At 38.2% G+C, this 15,812-nt stretch overlaps 1 protein-coding gene across 1 annotated transcript in view; it reads right to left on the bottom strand.

Annotated features, from left to right (window-relative positions):
- Positions 1–1,544: 1,544 nt before the first annotated feature.
- atad2b (ATPase family AAA domain containing 2B) overlaps positions 1,545–15,812 on the bottom strand; it is a 79,942-nt gene continuing 65,674 nt past the window's right edge. Inside the window, exons 27-28 of the mRNA XM_030128651.1 lie at positions 13,469–13,597; positions 1,545–5,239 (exon numbers count right to left, since the gene is read on the bottom strand). Coding sequence (XP_029984511.1) covers positions 5,198–5,239; positions 13,469–13,597 — 171 coding nt within the window. The 3' untranslated portion in view covers positions 1,545–5,197. The remainder of the gene's footprint in view (positions 5,240–13,468; positions 13,598–15,812) is intronic.

The following is a 15,812-nucleotide window of genomic DNA, read 5'->3' as shown; positions in this document are numbered from 1 at the left end:
CAAACTCATTTTAGTTCAGGGGCCAAATACAGCTTAATATGATATAAAGTGGGCCGGACCAGTAAAATAATGTAAATAATAGAAAAAGAACTTAAAAATAATATCAACTCCAAAGTTTTCTCTATGTTTTTGAGTGAAAAAAGTAAAATTCCATAATTAAAATGTTTGCATCTACGAACCGTACTTGAACGCAACATGAACAAATATGAACCTGAAAATTCTGAAGAAAAATGAGTGTAATTTTAATATTACACCTCAGTTTATCATTTATACATATGCATCACAACTTACAGATCACAGTGGATCTACAAATACATAAAACATTTTATAATAGGCAGAATATTGTTAAAATACAACATTCTTGTTGATATTTTTTTGTGAAAAGCCAGTCTGTAAATGTAAACATTTTTGTGTAATTTTATTTTTGACACTAAAACAAAGAAAAAAATAGTTTTTTTTCCATTATTTATTATAATAGTATTTTACTGGTCTGACCCACTTTAGAATGAACATCCTTGATTGTTAATATCTTCAGTGTAATTTTTACATTTCACAAATTCATCCAAAGGGCTTGTTGAGCCGCATTACGTAATAAATTCCCATTATGTAATAAAAGTTCAAAATGTAATAAGAATGTCACGTCATCTTGTAATAAAGCCGCATTATGTAATAAACTGACGCATTTTGTAATAAACTACCTCAACGCATTATATAGTAAATTTTTTCACATTATGTAGTAAGTTATTACAATTTGAGAAATTTATTACAAAATGCACTTGACACATTTTTATTTTTTAAAAAAATGTAATAACATGGTTCATTATGTAATAACAATCCAAATTAATATAATTTCAGAGCAGTTTAGAAGAAAATAGTCACAGGAGCTACAGGTAATGGAATCAGAACTTTAACCACACAGTTTAAAGATTAATTTAGCACATTACATTTTCCTGAAAATAAAAATGTGTCAAGTGCCTTTCGTAATAAATTTCTCAAATTGTAATAACTTACTACATAATGCAAAAAAATTTACTACATAATGCATTGAGGCAGTTTATTACAAAATGTGTCAGTTTATTACATAATGCGGCTTTATTACAAGATGACGTGACATTCTTATTACATTTTGAACTTTTATTACATAATGGGAATTTATTACATAATGCGGCTCAACAGGGCTGGACCCTTTGGCGGGCCAGATTTGGCCCCCGGGCCACATGTTTGACACCTGTGCTGTAGATCATATTGGTCTGTATGTGGAACCTGAAATAAAATGAGTTCCACAGCTTCGACTGTGGAAATTTTGCACTTTACAAATTCATCCCACAGGCCGGATTGGAACCTTTGGAGGGCCGCATTTAGCCCCCGGGCCACATGTTTGAGACCCCTGATTTATAGGTTATGTTATTATTTTACTGGTCCGGTCCATTTGAGATCAAATTGGGCTGAACGTGGCCCCTGAAAAGAAATGCATTAAAATAATCCACTCTTTCCAGCACATGTTAAAATTTACATTTTTGCAAGAAAAATCAGCACTTTAGATGTACAGTTTGCACCTTTTATTCAAGTATATCACAGCAGTTTATTTGAGAAATACAGTAAATGTTTCATTTCAAATATAACTTACACTAAAGTAACAATTGCCAACGAGTGTGTTAAATACACTTAACCTCAAAACAAACAGAATTAACAAGGTATGAAAAGTCTCGACTAAATTAACTTTAAAAATAGGGAAGAACAATGTAATTTTTTCCAATAGAACGAACCCTTTCCTTCTGCATACTGGACTAAGTAGTCTCAACTACCAGACAAAAATTGGTTGTTAGTCCAAACTGGCTACAATTTATAATAAGAAAGGAAGATCACAATGTATGACATTTAAACTACCCATGTTGTACGTTCAGATGCGTTGTTTTTTTTTTTTTTTTTCTTTTTTTTTCTCCAAATTCATAAAAAATAACTTTTGGCTGAAAGAGACAAAGTGAACAACATTAAGAAACGTTTAAGTGAATCCTGGTCCTGGTTTGTCGCGGTTTAAGTTTCCAAGTCGTTAAGTCTCTTCCAGTATGCCACAGTCTACAACCATTTATACAAAGAAAAACACCAGAACAATCAAATAAATAGAAAAAAGTTGAAAGGGCATGTTGTCGCGTGTTGAACCTGAGAGACCTGTAAACCCTTTATTCCCCTTAAACGCCAAATAAACCTGCTACACAAACGCTACGCATTTCAGCACAGTTGTTAAAATGGACGCGTGATGCTTCCCGATTTTTTTGTTAAATTTGTCAAATGTACAAAAAGACAATTACTAAATATTAGGTGTAAATCATTTTAATAATAAATAATCATGAGATGAGAGTATGTAAAAACGATGTGGGGAAAAAAAAAACAGCAAAAAAAAAAAAAAAGACGATCAATGTGTAAAAGAGGAAATCTTGAGTGTGAAACTGAAGAAGAAGCGGATGTAGGAGCGTCTGCTGTGTCGAGGTACAGTAGAAAATTAAGAAAAAACCTGAAACTATTAAAAAAAAAAAAAAAAAAAAAAAAGCATAAAATATACAGTCTGTGAAATGTATGCAATCGTCATCTGGCTCAAATGCAAACAAACATAACAATCAGAGAGAGATAGAAACCACTCTTGGATTACTGCAGCAGCTGTGGTTGCACTGATCTGGTACCAGAACCGGTACTGAAGGTGATGCAACAGTATTTTACGAGGGGGGAGGGGGGTTTGAGGGGGAGGGGAATACTGTCCTTGTACCCGGTAAACAGTTTTCGCGTTTAAAATAAATTAAGCTGAGGTAGCGTTGGTTTGTTTTTCTCTCTGCAGTAGTCCAAGTGCTAACCTGTCGTTGCCAGTTTGCATATGGTCTTCACTTTTACGTCACCTAGAAAAGGCAGAGGTGAGCTGGGGTCAGAGTTGCACCACGAGGTTTTGGAGGATTCGAGACAAAGAAGGGCCTTCTCCAGTCTACACCTGCTCGGTAATATGGCGTCTTCACAAAAAAACAACAACAACAAAAAAAGAACAACCTTAATATGTCATGAAAACCTTATAAAGCTTCAGTAAATAGTTTACTGCGGTCAGAAACATACACGGTGTTGGCCTCAGGTGAGAATCCAGCTTTTCTCATCTGGTGTTGAAAAAAGAAGTCATTTCATAAACATTAAAAAAAAACAAACAAACTGTTAATGCTTTATACACCTTAGTGACGGGCACTGCCTAGGATGGCCTTGTTCATGACGAAACCACAACCCATGCCAAACAAAAAAAAAACCTTTACATCAAATCAAAGCATTTTATAAAAAAAAAAGTACAAAAACAATGATCAAATACACAACATAATACATAGGTTGTATGAGCGGCCGATAGAAAATCTTCAGAGTTGAGACTGAATTCCGCTGAACAGGCACCGTCGTGTGTCAGAGCTCAGCACCTTTTTTACGAGGGAGTGGGATCACGCTTGGCACGATAAAGCGGTCGACTCGCATGGTTATTTTTGCATACGAAGAAACTGGAGAGTAGCTGGTGTTGCCGGCCTTGTCCTCGCTCCCCGTATCTGCTCGGGCGGGGGAGTGGCCACCGCGGCGGAAATATCGGACGCTTCGAGACATGTTTGGACGACCATAAAAGTAGAGTTAATGGTTAATGCTATAAGGGGTTAGTTTAGAAGTGTTTTGGCCCAAAGTGGATGGAAAACTAACGTGGTAATATACAGTAGAGCCTAAATATGTTATCAATTGATAGAAATATTTTTTTGCTTCCAGGTAAGAGTATACCTCAGTGGTTAGAACCCACCCCACTTAGAGCCTGTTCATTGTCACAAGAAGTTGATCTAAAGAAGAATTCCTGCTAAATATATCAGTTTCATATGAGGTTTAAATAAGGCACACACTAGGCAGTGCAAACTACAGACGCCTTCCGATTTGTACTGCTTCCAGTTCCTCAGCCAGAGTGTCGGGGAGAGAGAGAGAGAAAAAAAAATAAAAAATCAACTGGTGGGCACAGCTTGAGTGGGTGGGAGAACATTCATACAGTGAGGAGGAATAGGAGGGGAAAGGGGAGGGGCTTCAGCTACCACAAACTATTTAGGACGTGACAATCCGCTAAAACTGGGAGAAGCCGGAGTCGGCCCGTGAGCGTTTCCAGTGAGGTTCTACGGGTTTGGAGCCAAACAGCTTTCCACGCCTGACGACGAGGACGTAATCGGTTGTGGTCCTGCTGCGCTAACCTCATCAAGTTTGTGTTCATGCAAAAAAAAAAAAAAAAGAAAAAAAAAAAAAAAACTCTTTATAAACTATTGTTCTGGGTGAGTATCCTTGACGGTGGCTCAGATATTGGACTAATCAAGTAGTTAAATAGCAGGAAAAAAAATTGAAAAAAAGAAAGAAAGAAAAAAAAAAAAAAAAAACGAGCTGCATGATAGCGCGGTAATAACTGGCCCGGTGATGAAGCGCTCCACTCGAGGGCGAGATGGGCTCAGCAATGTAGCTCAGTGATTCAGAACATTATCTGTCCTCATCTCGTGGCAGCTTTCTGCATTCACACTTCAGCTGGTGAGAATCGGAGGGAGTGTGTGTATATGTGGTTGTGTGTGTGTGCATTTTTGTAAGCCTGTGTACCGTGTGTGGTTGTAGAAATGCATACGGTCCCAAAAGAAGTAGGGGTTCGTTGTGTGTATGTGTGTGTGTGTGTGTGTGTGTGTATGCACGGCCGACTCCAAGAAACGTGGCCAAAGCTGCGATATGACATCACCCGATCTGTCTGTTGGTTTTGCTAGTCGTCCGAGTTAAGAAGTAATCCCAAGAGCAGCATGGATAAAAATCATGATAGCACCCGAGTAGCACCAGGGTCGCCCGTCACCATTACTGTGTATGTGTGTGTACGCGCATATGTGTGTGTGTGTGCGCGCGACACACCTCCAGGAGTTTGGTTGTGTAGAATGGGTCTGGGTCTGGCCAGGTTCCTGAGACGATAGCACCATTGAATGTCTCTGTCCTCAACCTTGTCCGTGTTGTATTCCCTCCCCAAGAAGAAGCTAATGAGGAGGGCGGAGTGGGGGTTGGGAGGGGAGGGGGGTGCTGGATTTCCGGGTCGTGGGCTGGACTCAGAGGCTCCTTCGCTCTCCTCTCACTTGTGTTGTGTCTTTGTGGTCCCGGGCTGTTCAGGATCTACCCGACAGCTAATGTCTCCGTCTCACAGGAATGTATCAAAATGCTGGATTCTCTCCTCCATCTCCTATGCCGCAAACACAGAGAAAAGGGTGTTACAATAAATACACGCCGCTTAAACTCAACCAATACAGGAAACCCTGATGTGGGGATGAAGCATCTGTGCACCGCAGTTTCAATATTACTTCAATATTACTTAAATTTCCCACAGCAAACAACAGCTTTCACCATGATAAATGATGGAAAATGAAGCAAAGCTGTGCGGGAATAAGACGGGCGATTTTTCTCAGCGTGAAAACAGCAGAGTTTGACACTGACTAAATCTGAACGGAGCCGGAGGAAGAGAGATGGATGTTAGTCTGCAATAGACCATGATTAATGCCTTGAAGATGCTACGCTGTTTGTGTTCTCATCTGAATGGCTGAGTCAGTGCGACAGACGCCTCTACAAGATCCCAATTTCAACATCTGCAACTAAACTTAAAAACCATCTAACTTTACAGTAAAAAAGCAATTTTACCCTCCATAGGAGAGGTAAACTTTTCCTCCCTCAGGAAAACTAATGTGCACACGCTGACTTGTAATTAGTGAGGTACCTACATAGTACTATTATCAGCAGATATGAAAAAAGGCTGGATTTCTGTCCAATAAAGTCCTCAGTTTTTTGCATTTATACTGCTATTTAAAAAGTCGGTCTTTTTGAATATTACATGATATTTGGCTTTTTTAAATGAAATTATGCATTTTAAAACATTTCCCTGTGGTCTACATAAACTGTAAATGCTATGCTTGGGTCTGAATTCTTCATTAATTCAACTCCACAGGTCCATCTTCAACCCCATTTCTGAGTAATGGCACCAGAAAGGTGGTTTTGAGTACTGGCCCTTTAAATGCAAATGAGTGTTTTCTGTCCTGTTGAGTCACTTGTGTTCGTTAATACAATCAACAACTGAACATTGTAGGTAATCAGCTCAAAGTTTGGACATATTTTCAGTTTTTACTACAACTGCTGCTGCTGACAAACAATTATGTCGTACTCGGAGAAATGTTTGTTGGAAGTTTTGACCTTATATATGCAAATGTCGTGATGTAACTAGTTATAAAACGTAACAAATTAAGCAGGAATTGAAATGGGTTGTAGAAATCCACTCGATTTTTGCCAGAATGAATATAAAGATAGCTTTGCCGCACCTGGAGGGCTCAAATTCTAACTTTTTAAACTATTAGGGTCCAAATGCACAAATAAATGAACCAAAGACTAATAAAAGTGGGTTTAGCAAAATATGACCCCTTTAAATTTGGCAGAAAAGTTACTCATCAACTCTTCAAAACCTAATGTGTCATCGCTGACACCCTTCGTATATGCAGTTTGGATGGCTGCAACTCTTTCACTATTTGTGCAATTGGAAAAAGGCCATCAGTTTCTGAAACCTGAGATGTTTATTGGGTCATTACAGTAATTTCACTCACACCTGTACTAGAAGCTGGAAAATAAGCCGTTTTAGCAGTATCATAACATGCAGTAAGTTGTAAATGATTGCTAGATTTTTAAAGTTCTAAGTGCAAAATGGGCAAAAGGACTCATTGACAACATATCCAGATGGTTCAGATGAAACATTTTAGGGGTAGAGTTTAAAGGGTTAACATCCACTTATCAACATATATTCACAGCCCTCACTGTGAATTATTTTGCTGTTGTGGTTGGAACCATTTACAGTGATCAGCTGTATAACCTAAAGTCCATATACTATTTTGTAAAACACTTCCTAACATATTTGAAAGTTTATTAGTTTAAATAGTTTGAAAAAGGTCACGGGGGGGAATACATGCTGCAAGTCATTCCAACTTTCCTTTTAACTCTATTATAACATCAATTAGCACTTTATCTTAACGCCCACAGGTATCAACGCCAGGTCACATGAGGTGTAAAAGCCAACAAAGCGTACTTTGGAAAGCGAGGCTGACACTCACTGAATAAAAACACCACTAATTTGAAACTCCCTGAAAGCTTTAACCTATCAGACACTCTGCCTGGGTTTAGACACGTCTATGCTTTTAACACCTGTCTGTCTGCTGCGTACACCCACATGCAACATACAAATAAGCTCTTTGGTGCCTTGATGCTCCGCACCTCTGATCTCGATTCCATCTGCCTCCAGCCTCCTTTCACATTGTAGTCCCGAACAATGAAACAAGGCCGCCTGCAAAGCGTCGTTTTGTCTCGGTAACCTACTGTCTGGCATTAGGCCTGCAGGTCTCTCATTTAAAGTGGAACTTAACCCCCATGCTGCGTTTAACTCCACCCAATGAATGACTGATGAAAACAAAAAAAATAGGACCAATGCCCCTGTATCTCACTGGCATGTTCTATCAAGAATCAATAACAAGTTGAATTTGTGAGGTTGTCAGGTTCTGTCTCTATGTTAGAGCCCTGTGGTCCTGATGCAGGAGATCAATCTCCCAATAGAAGTGGGTGGTACTTTCACTGGAGGAGAACTCAACTAATTCAATCAAAGTCCATATATGATTTCCTATCAGTGCTCAACAGTAACTATACTGGTATCTGTAACCATTTCCATGTTATAACCCAGTAAAATATGGCTCATAATAAACAAATGCAAATTTTTTATATTTCAGAAATTCATCAAAAATTCCAAAATTTTTCAAAACTGTGAACAAACTTTGTACACATTGCCCCAACGAAGGTACATATAAAATCTGAAATTAATCTGACTGGTAGTTTCAGAGAAGATCATTGAAATGTAGACATTAGTGACCTAGAGTTTGACCATTCAAGATCACTCAAGGTCAAAGGTCATGGACCCAAATGAAAGTCCATATATGACTTCCTATCAGTTCTCAATAGCAACTATATTGATATCTATAACCATTTACATGTTATAAGCCAGGGGTGTCCAATCCTGGTCCTTGAGGGCTGGTATCCTGGATGTTTTAGATGTTTTCCTCTTCCAGCAAACCTGAGGGTCGTTATCAGGTTTCTGCAGAGCTTGATGATAAGCTTATCATTTGAATCAGGTGTGTTGGAAGAGGGATATGTCTAATACCTGCAGGATACCGCCCCTGAAGGACCAGGATTGGACACCCCTGTTATAAGCCATCAAAATATGGCCCATTATTTTAAAAAAACAAGGCAAATTCAGAAATCAAAATCTCTCAAAACTTTGAACAGACTTTGGAGACACTGTCCCATATAAAATTTGTGAGATAAAAACAAGGTTAAGACGGGGATGTTTAGAGGCAGAGTGTCCAGATATGGATGTGTGTAGTTCAGGGACATCTGTGTGACTGGCAATCATAAACACAAACATACACAACTGTTAAAACCTCTGAAATGATGTACAACTCTGAATTTGAGTTATACATCGTTAGCCTAATAGCATAACTGCCCAAGTAATATTTTTGGCCAAATTGTGATATCTGCATAAAATGGATCAGCAGTGTTCAGGGGTATAAAGTTACGTAGATATCACAATTTGGCCAAGAATATGACTGGCAATTATGCTATGAGGCAAACAATATGTAGAATATTTGTCATTATCTGGCCGTTATACAGTTGATTCTGACTCAGAACTGAACCTTAAACCTACCACAGTTCCCTGACAAAAACAGTCATTCTCCTGCCTGTGTTGTTGAGTCACTGAGGTGTTTTAATACGCACTCAAATTAAGAGATAAAGGCGAGGTTTTACATAAAATCACTGCCGCTGTGGGATACGGTAATTCTGAATTAAGTGATTAAACAGGCGGGACGAGTAGGCTGCTCATCTTTGATTAGAGGTCACGACATTCTCCTTTTTTTTTTTTTTTCCAAATTTCATGACAGACTTGTACTAAATGTTAGACTCTGCTTCTTAATCAAGGTGGGACGGCCATTTCCATTTCACCTATAAAATGTGTGTCTTTTCGACATATTTGTACTTTTTTTTATCAGTATTAAAGTGTTCAATCACAAAAACCATTTAATTCTGTTTACAGCTCAAAAAACACGTTCCAGTGTTTACTGTGACTTTAAGCATCGGCAGAAGTTAACTAGCATAGCAGGGAGGATCAACTGGTAAGTGCAGATTCAGAGAGTTTATTTCCCAGGGGAGCCGTCAATATCATACATTAAAAAGATAAATCCAGCATGGCATCCGCCGCGCTGTTAAAATGTCATCAATTTATGATTTCCACCCTATTTGTGACAGAGATGTACTAAATTACTTTGGTGACTTTAAACCTGTCTTATCTACTTCACCTCAGTTACTGATTTCTTCCATTTCCCAGAACAAATTTTCCACAGCCCCTGGGAGAACATGGCTTTCTGCAGTGTGTATGTGGAGGTTAGAGCTAAAACAACACTGTATGTTTGCCCCCCTCACACTCACACTCACACTCACACTCACACACACACGACAAAGTGAGACACGGAGACAACAATCTCGGTTATTGTGCCTTAAATGAAGGCGGTGTTTCACAACCTTCTGACAACACATTCACAATGACAATCTTCTCTTGTACAGAAGCGACTTTCAATAGAGAAAGGGATTCCTCTGCTTGTTTTGTGTTGTGTTTCTCTTGACAGAACAGCTCAACACTGGTACAAAAAAAATCTTAAAAGAGGCCTTTGCTCTTTAATTGTAACTGGCTGACATCGAAGCTCAGTTGTTTACTAGTAGTGACTTAAAATACATGACATTCAACATGACGTGAAATCACATTAATCGCATTTCATCACCAATTGGCAGGGGAAAAAAAGCTTTGAATAGCTTATGTTTGACTTGCTATTTACAACTGAATAAAAAAAATGGATTCCAGCTGTTTAGAGCTGGGGTGTCAAACTCATTTTAGTCAACATTCAGCCCGATAAGATCTAAAAAGGGTCGGACCAGTAAAGTAATAAGTGAAAAAAGTAAAATTATATACAAGTCACATAAAGGATAGTTTGTACATATAAAAAATTTCAGATAATTTTACCTTTTTACACTAAAACAAAGAAAAATTTGGAGTTATTATTATTATTATAACCTATAAATAATAACTCCAATTTTTTCTTTGTTTTCGGTGGTATGGTAGTATTTTACTGGCCTAACGCATTTGAGATTGAATTGGTCTGTATGTGGAAACTGGATTACAATAATTTTGACACCACTGATTGTTAATGTTTTCAATCAGGGTTTCTGCAGGTATCAGCAAATCTAATTTAATGCTTTTTAATGCCACTTTAAAGAAATTTAATTCCTATGTCCAACTGCAGATGCAGTTTTATATCTAGTTTATGACAGTTTACTGTCGACAGGCTTTAACCAGGTTCTGAATATTATAGATAATTCATTTATCAAGACAGGGGTAGTTGTTTGTTTTCCTGCTTTACTAGTGTCAGCTACTTCCTGTAGGCTAGACAGCAGGCCAACACTCCTGAGCAACCTATAAGACACGTCACAGCAACATCATTGTGATGTTGCTGATGAAGGCTACAGGAAGTAGCTGAAACTAGTAAAGCAGGTAAACAAACAATTACCCATGTGTTGATAAATGAACCATCTACAATAATTGTATGTGGAAGACGGAAACTCTACCAGTCAGGTTCTGAATAGTTCCTCCTCCAATGACTTCTGCTGAAACTTGCATTTTCCCATTTTTCTGACATTTGCTAATGTTCGCTCACAGCACATTGCATTCCAAGCATCCACTGATGATGACTTCGCGTATCGGCCATAAACAATACTCAGTTAAAGGGTTCCGCCTGTCAATCATCACACTATACTTCCGATCAAAATTATTAAATGTTTATATAATCAAAATAAATCGTGAATAACAATGCTTTTTTTCCATCAAGTGTATTTAATTTTTTAATGCCTCTGGACATCAAATTTAATGCTTTTTAATGCAATTTAAGGCCTTAATTTTCACAAAATCTATTTAATGACTATTTAATGTTTTAGGGTATGAAAGATCTTCAACAATTGATGCAAAGGATGAACATGTCAATGATGTTCAGCCAAAAACCTATTGAATATGTGATTCATCAGCAGATAAAGTTCAACATCTAAACGGCTGAAACTTAACCGATAAGCTGCTGTCTTGTAAATTCTTTGTGAACTCTTCAAACTATTCAAAAAACACACAAATGTTACTGAACTACATTATGCAAAAACAGTACATTAAAATGACCTGCAGACCTCGACTTTCAACTGCAAAAACATACATGAGCAGAGTCAACCAATGGCTATTACGTTCAGATAACTTCGCCGGGGGCATGTACAGCTCTGGCACTGTTCAGACCTGGGTTAAAGGTCAAAGGCTCCTACAAAATCTTTAATCACTTTCCCTGACAGACAAAAATGTAATATTAAGGCTAGGGCAAAGTGAGCGCCAATTTGTAGCTGCTGTGTTATTGTGTAGCGAGCCGAGCTGGTCCCGCTGGCTTTAACTGGAAGCGGGGTGCAGACCACTCCATCTGCTGAAAGGTCAGCTCCTCTGGATGACTGAGACAAGCCTCCCCCAGGAGGACAGGGGGGAGTAAAGGAGACAAATGTATGGACATGCTCCATTTCACTCATGTCTACAAACAACACTCACTGTTCAGAACACAACGTGAAACCTGAACATCCTCGTCTGCCATACTGTCTGCGCATCAACCCCTGCGCATATGTGTGCATGTTTTTTTTCCTCATTCTGTGTGTGCAGAGTTACAAGGAGATGACCTGCTGCAGAGTCGAGATGTGTGGTGAAAACACAGGCAAACAAAACACGTGCCAAACGAGCTGACATTTCTGCTCACGGAACTCCAATTTAGGCTGGCAGTATGAAACAAACCCAGACGTGCGCCCTCCCTTCCCCCAACCAGCCGGGCTGTCGACAGGCGGCACCACCTGGCTGACTGCTCCCTCCCTCCTCCCTCTTTCTCTCTGACATCCTGACAGCCGGTTCTGGCTACCGGCACCAGGACACTGCCATTCCTGGCCCGCTGTCAACACTGACATCCTACAGCAGCGGCAGATGACCAGATGAGATTCTGGGAAAATATACAACAGCAATTTCTGTGCGGAAAATTGTCGTCAAACATAAAAACAGAAAAAGATTAACCTTACATGGGGAAGCTACACTGCAGAAATACATTATTTCATATTGAACGCCTGAGGTGTAGACAATGCATGCTGATATGCTACACTTACACTGCAGGAAATATGAAACCTGCTGCTCAGGTCTAGTTTGGGTCAATGAACATGGACTGACATGTAAAACTGGAATTCTACGTTATTCACAACAAATAAATTGAATGTGATATTTCAATGTTGTTGTTGTTTTTCAATTAGCTCTTTATTTGTGTCTACCACATATAGCAAAACAACTTTTTCCCCACACATGCACTGAATCAAAGAGATCTTCAATTTTGACAGGAAACACACACTGAATTTTAGTTCTCATACTGATTTATACCATCACTGTCCACTTCTAGGATGGACTTCTTTCCTCTAGTAGCCTCAAATTGCTGTGGTTTACAATATGCAAGACCCATGTGAAGGACACACGGTAGACTGTCATGTTTTATAAGCGTGTGGATGACTGTATCTAACACGCTAGAAAAGAGATACCGTATATGAGGCGGCTCCCTTAGATCATTTGCCCTTGTACTCCTTTACATGATGCCAGGAATGCATTTACTACAACAATAAAAATCACCAGTTGTTTCAAGGACTCACTGTCAAATGTGGGAATACACAACACTATTATCATAACATTAATACTGTGACTGAGCTGATCTGTGAGCACAGGTGAATGAATGAGACGTAGGACTTAAATCAGATTGAATAAAGAAATTTGAAATGACTTTATGAATCTTGTCAAGAATGTTTTTCATTGTATTGATAAGATATTTCAGCTTGGGATCAATAAAATTAGTGATGATATTCATTAAAAAGTTATTGAGTTTTTTTTCATATGTATTTTACCTTGTATATATAATAATGTATACTTATTTATTCCATCTCTTTCTTTTTTAATTTATCTTTTTATGGTTATAATGTGTGCATGTGAGCAGACTACAGAATTTCCTTTAGGATTAATTATATCTATCTATCTATCTTAGTAACAAGAGTCTTTTTTTCCCATTATGACCTTTCAGTAACTACACTAGTTTTAAGAAACCTACCAGAGAAGAATTCAGAGTTATTTGACACACTTCTGGTAAGAGGAACCTGCTATATGATTTAGTTTGACCTCCTGTGTTTCTTTTTTAGACCGACTGTTTAAGGAACTTGAGGAAAGGTAGCCCAGAGCATGTTTTTGACTGACCTCCAGTAGGTGGGTCTTGTCGTACTCTCTGCGGTGCTGGTAGATACACTGGCTGAGAAGGGAGTACAGTCGCTCCAGCTGCTCCACACTGTAGCCCTCACTCTTCTTCACCACCACATCCAGTAGAGCCTGAAGGGGGGGTACAAGTAACATAGAAGGTTTACTCATGAGAAGACGTACACATTATTATTTAAAGCATAAACAGGGTTCCTACAGGTTTCTACAAGTTAAATTTAAGAGTTTTTAAGACCTTTTTAAGACTACTTAGAACAGAATATAATGCCCATTTCAAAATACATGACTCCTAGAATTTAGGAAAATTTATTAGCAAAAATCTTACCAAGAGTATTTTTCTCATTTCTAGTCAAAATATCTCACCACACTTAAAATAAGACATAATCACAAATAAGAACTATATAAGATATAAGACCTTAATTTTAGAAAATAGATCTTGAAAATCTTATTTCAAGAAATCTTACCAAGATAATTTTCACTTGTTCCATTGGCAGATTTTTTTTGCTTAATTCAATATTTTTTTTTGCTTAATTTTTGCAGTGCACTGTTCTGAGATCTCACTGGGGGCTGCAAAGTTAGTGATAATTGATTCCTAATTTCAATATAAATTGTCAGGTTGGAACAGGTGGAACTAACGATACTTTCTTTGCAGCTTGGACATTTAACAGACACATTTAAACACACTACAGCGAACACATTTATGGCAACATAACTTAAGACCTATCATATGTTGTAGAAATTTTTCTCTGCTGCTGGTGACTAACGAAATAGAGACTTCTGCCAAGGTTTTATTTCTTTGCAAAGAAAGGTCAGTTCTGCATACAAGCTGTGATTGTGAAGAAAAGACCCTGAGCTTCGAGCAAAATCCACCATTATAGGGTGGATGCCATCTCTCAGGTGACACCTAAAAGGGGTCATCAAAAGGGCCCTTTTGGTTCAGTGGTGGGCCCTGGGTTTTACATCTAGTCAGGAACATGCAGTCCCCTTTTGTTGCTTTGTGTTTACATACAGTATGCAATAAGACACCTCGGTAGGTTCCAGTGAAAAGCAACAGTAGGGGACACAAAGAAGCTAAAATTCCATTACGCATATCAAATGTAATACCTTTTAAATACTTTTTTTTTTTTTTTTTTAAGTGAAATGTAAAGTGTAAATTCAAGACTTTTTAAGACCCTGCAGGAACCTTGATAAATATATGTACGAGGGAACAATAATGGAACAAATACGGGTGGACAGGCGCACTGAATAAGTGGTCACACGAGCTACGCTGTGATGTCGGTGTGGAGAGATGAAGCATTTGGAGGTCAGCTGTATTCAAAAGCAATTAAGATCAGAGTGACAGCTAATTAAGGCTAATCATAATTAGAACCAAGTTTACATTTCACTGCTACTTTAATTAAAACATTCTGGACAGTCAAAGGCCCTTTTAATTGACCTGTTCCTCACATTTTACCCAAGCCAAAATCTGTGTGTATACTTGTGCCTGTTTAAACACCGAGCTCATCAGAATGCTTGGGCTGAGACACCAAAGACGCAATAATTAAAGTTACCATCACTGACACAAAGCAAACAGAGGAATTGGAACAGAAATTAAACTGTGTGTGTGAGAGAGAGACAGTGACCATGTGTTAAACACATATAACTAGGCAATGTCACGATTAATAAAATGTGAATATTTGTCAAAGCCTCTAATCAGCCAGTGTCTGAGAGATAATTGCAACGAGCAAAAGAAAAATTACTAAAGCAAAAAAGGGGTAGCACTGGCTCTATAATTTGCTGCACTCCATCTGCCTGTGATTTTCTGTTTAAATGACAGAACAGTTGTCCTCGTGATTACAGTTAGAGGCTAAATCTTCCACAAGCATTTGCAAAACACATATCACTTAAAATTAATCCCACAGCAGTCTTCACTCTTGAGCAGTGGCCTGACCTTGACAGCAGTGCTTCACTACATTTGTACTCACACTTACTGTAAGTTTCCAGTCTTCTGTGAGCATAAAATGCCTTTGGAATCATTTATTTAATCTATCTATGGTTACGTTCACACCGTAGGACTTAATGCTCAATTCAGATTTTTTTTTTTTTTTTTTGCATGATTGTTCACATTCTAATATATAGTTGCGGGAAAAAAAATATTAGACTACCCCTTGTTTTCTTCAATTTCTTATTCATTTTCATGCCTGGTAAAACTAAAGGTAATTTGTTTGGACAAATATAATGACAACAGCAAAAACAGCTCATAAGAGCTTAATTTCAGAGCTGATATGTAGCCGTTTTTCCATGTTTTCTTGATAACAACCAAAATCACTTCAGTTCTTACATCAATAGC

This window comes from Sphaeramia orbicularis, chromosome 24 (genome assembly GCF_902148855.1).
Source record: "Sphaeramia orbicularis chromosome 24, fSphaOr1.1, whole genome shotgun sequence".
NCBI classification, from domain to species: domain Eukaryota; kingdom Metazoa; phylum Chordata; class Actinopteri; order Kurtiformes; family Apogonidae; genus Sphaeramia; species Sphaeramia orbicularis.
Note: the sequence above shows the minus strand (reverse complement) of the source record. Positions and strands in the feature narration are given on the sequence as shown.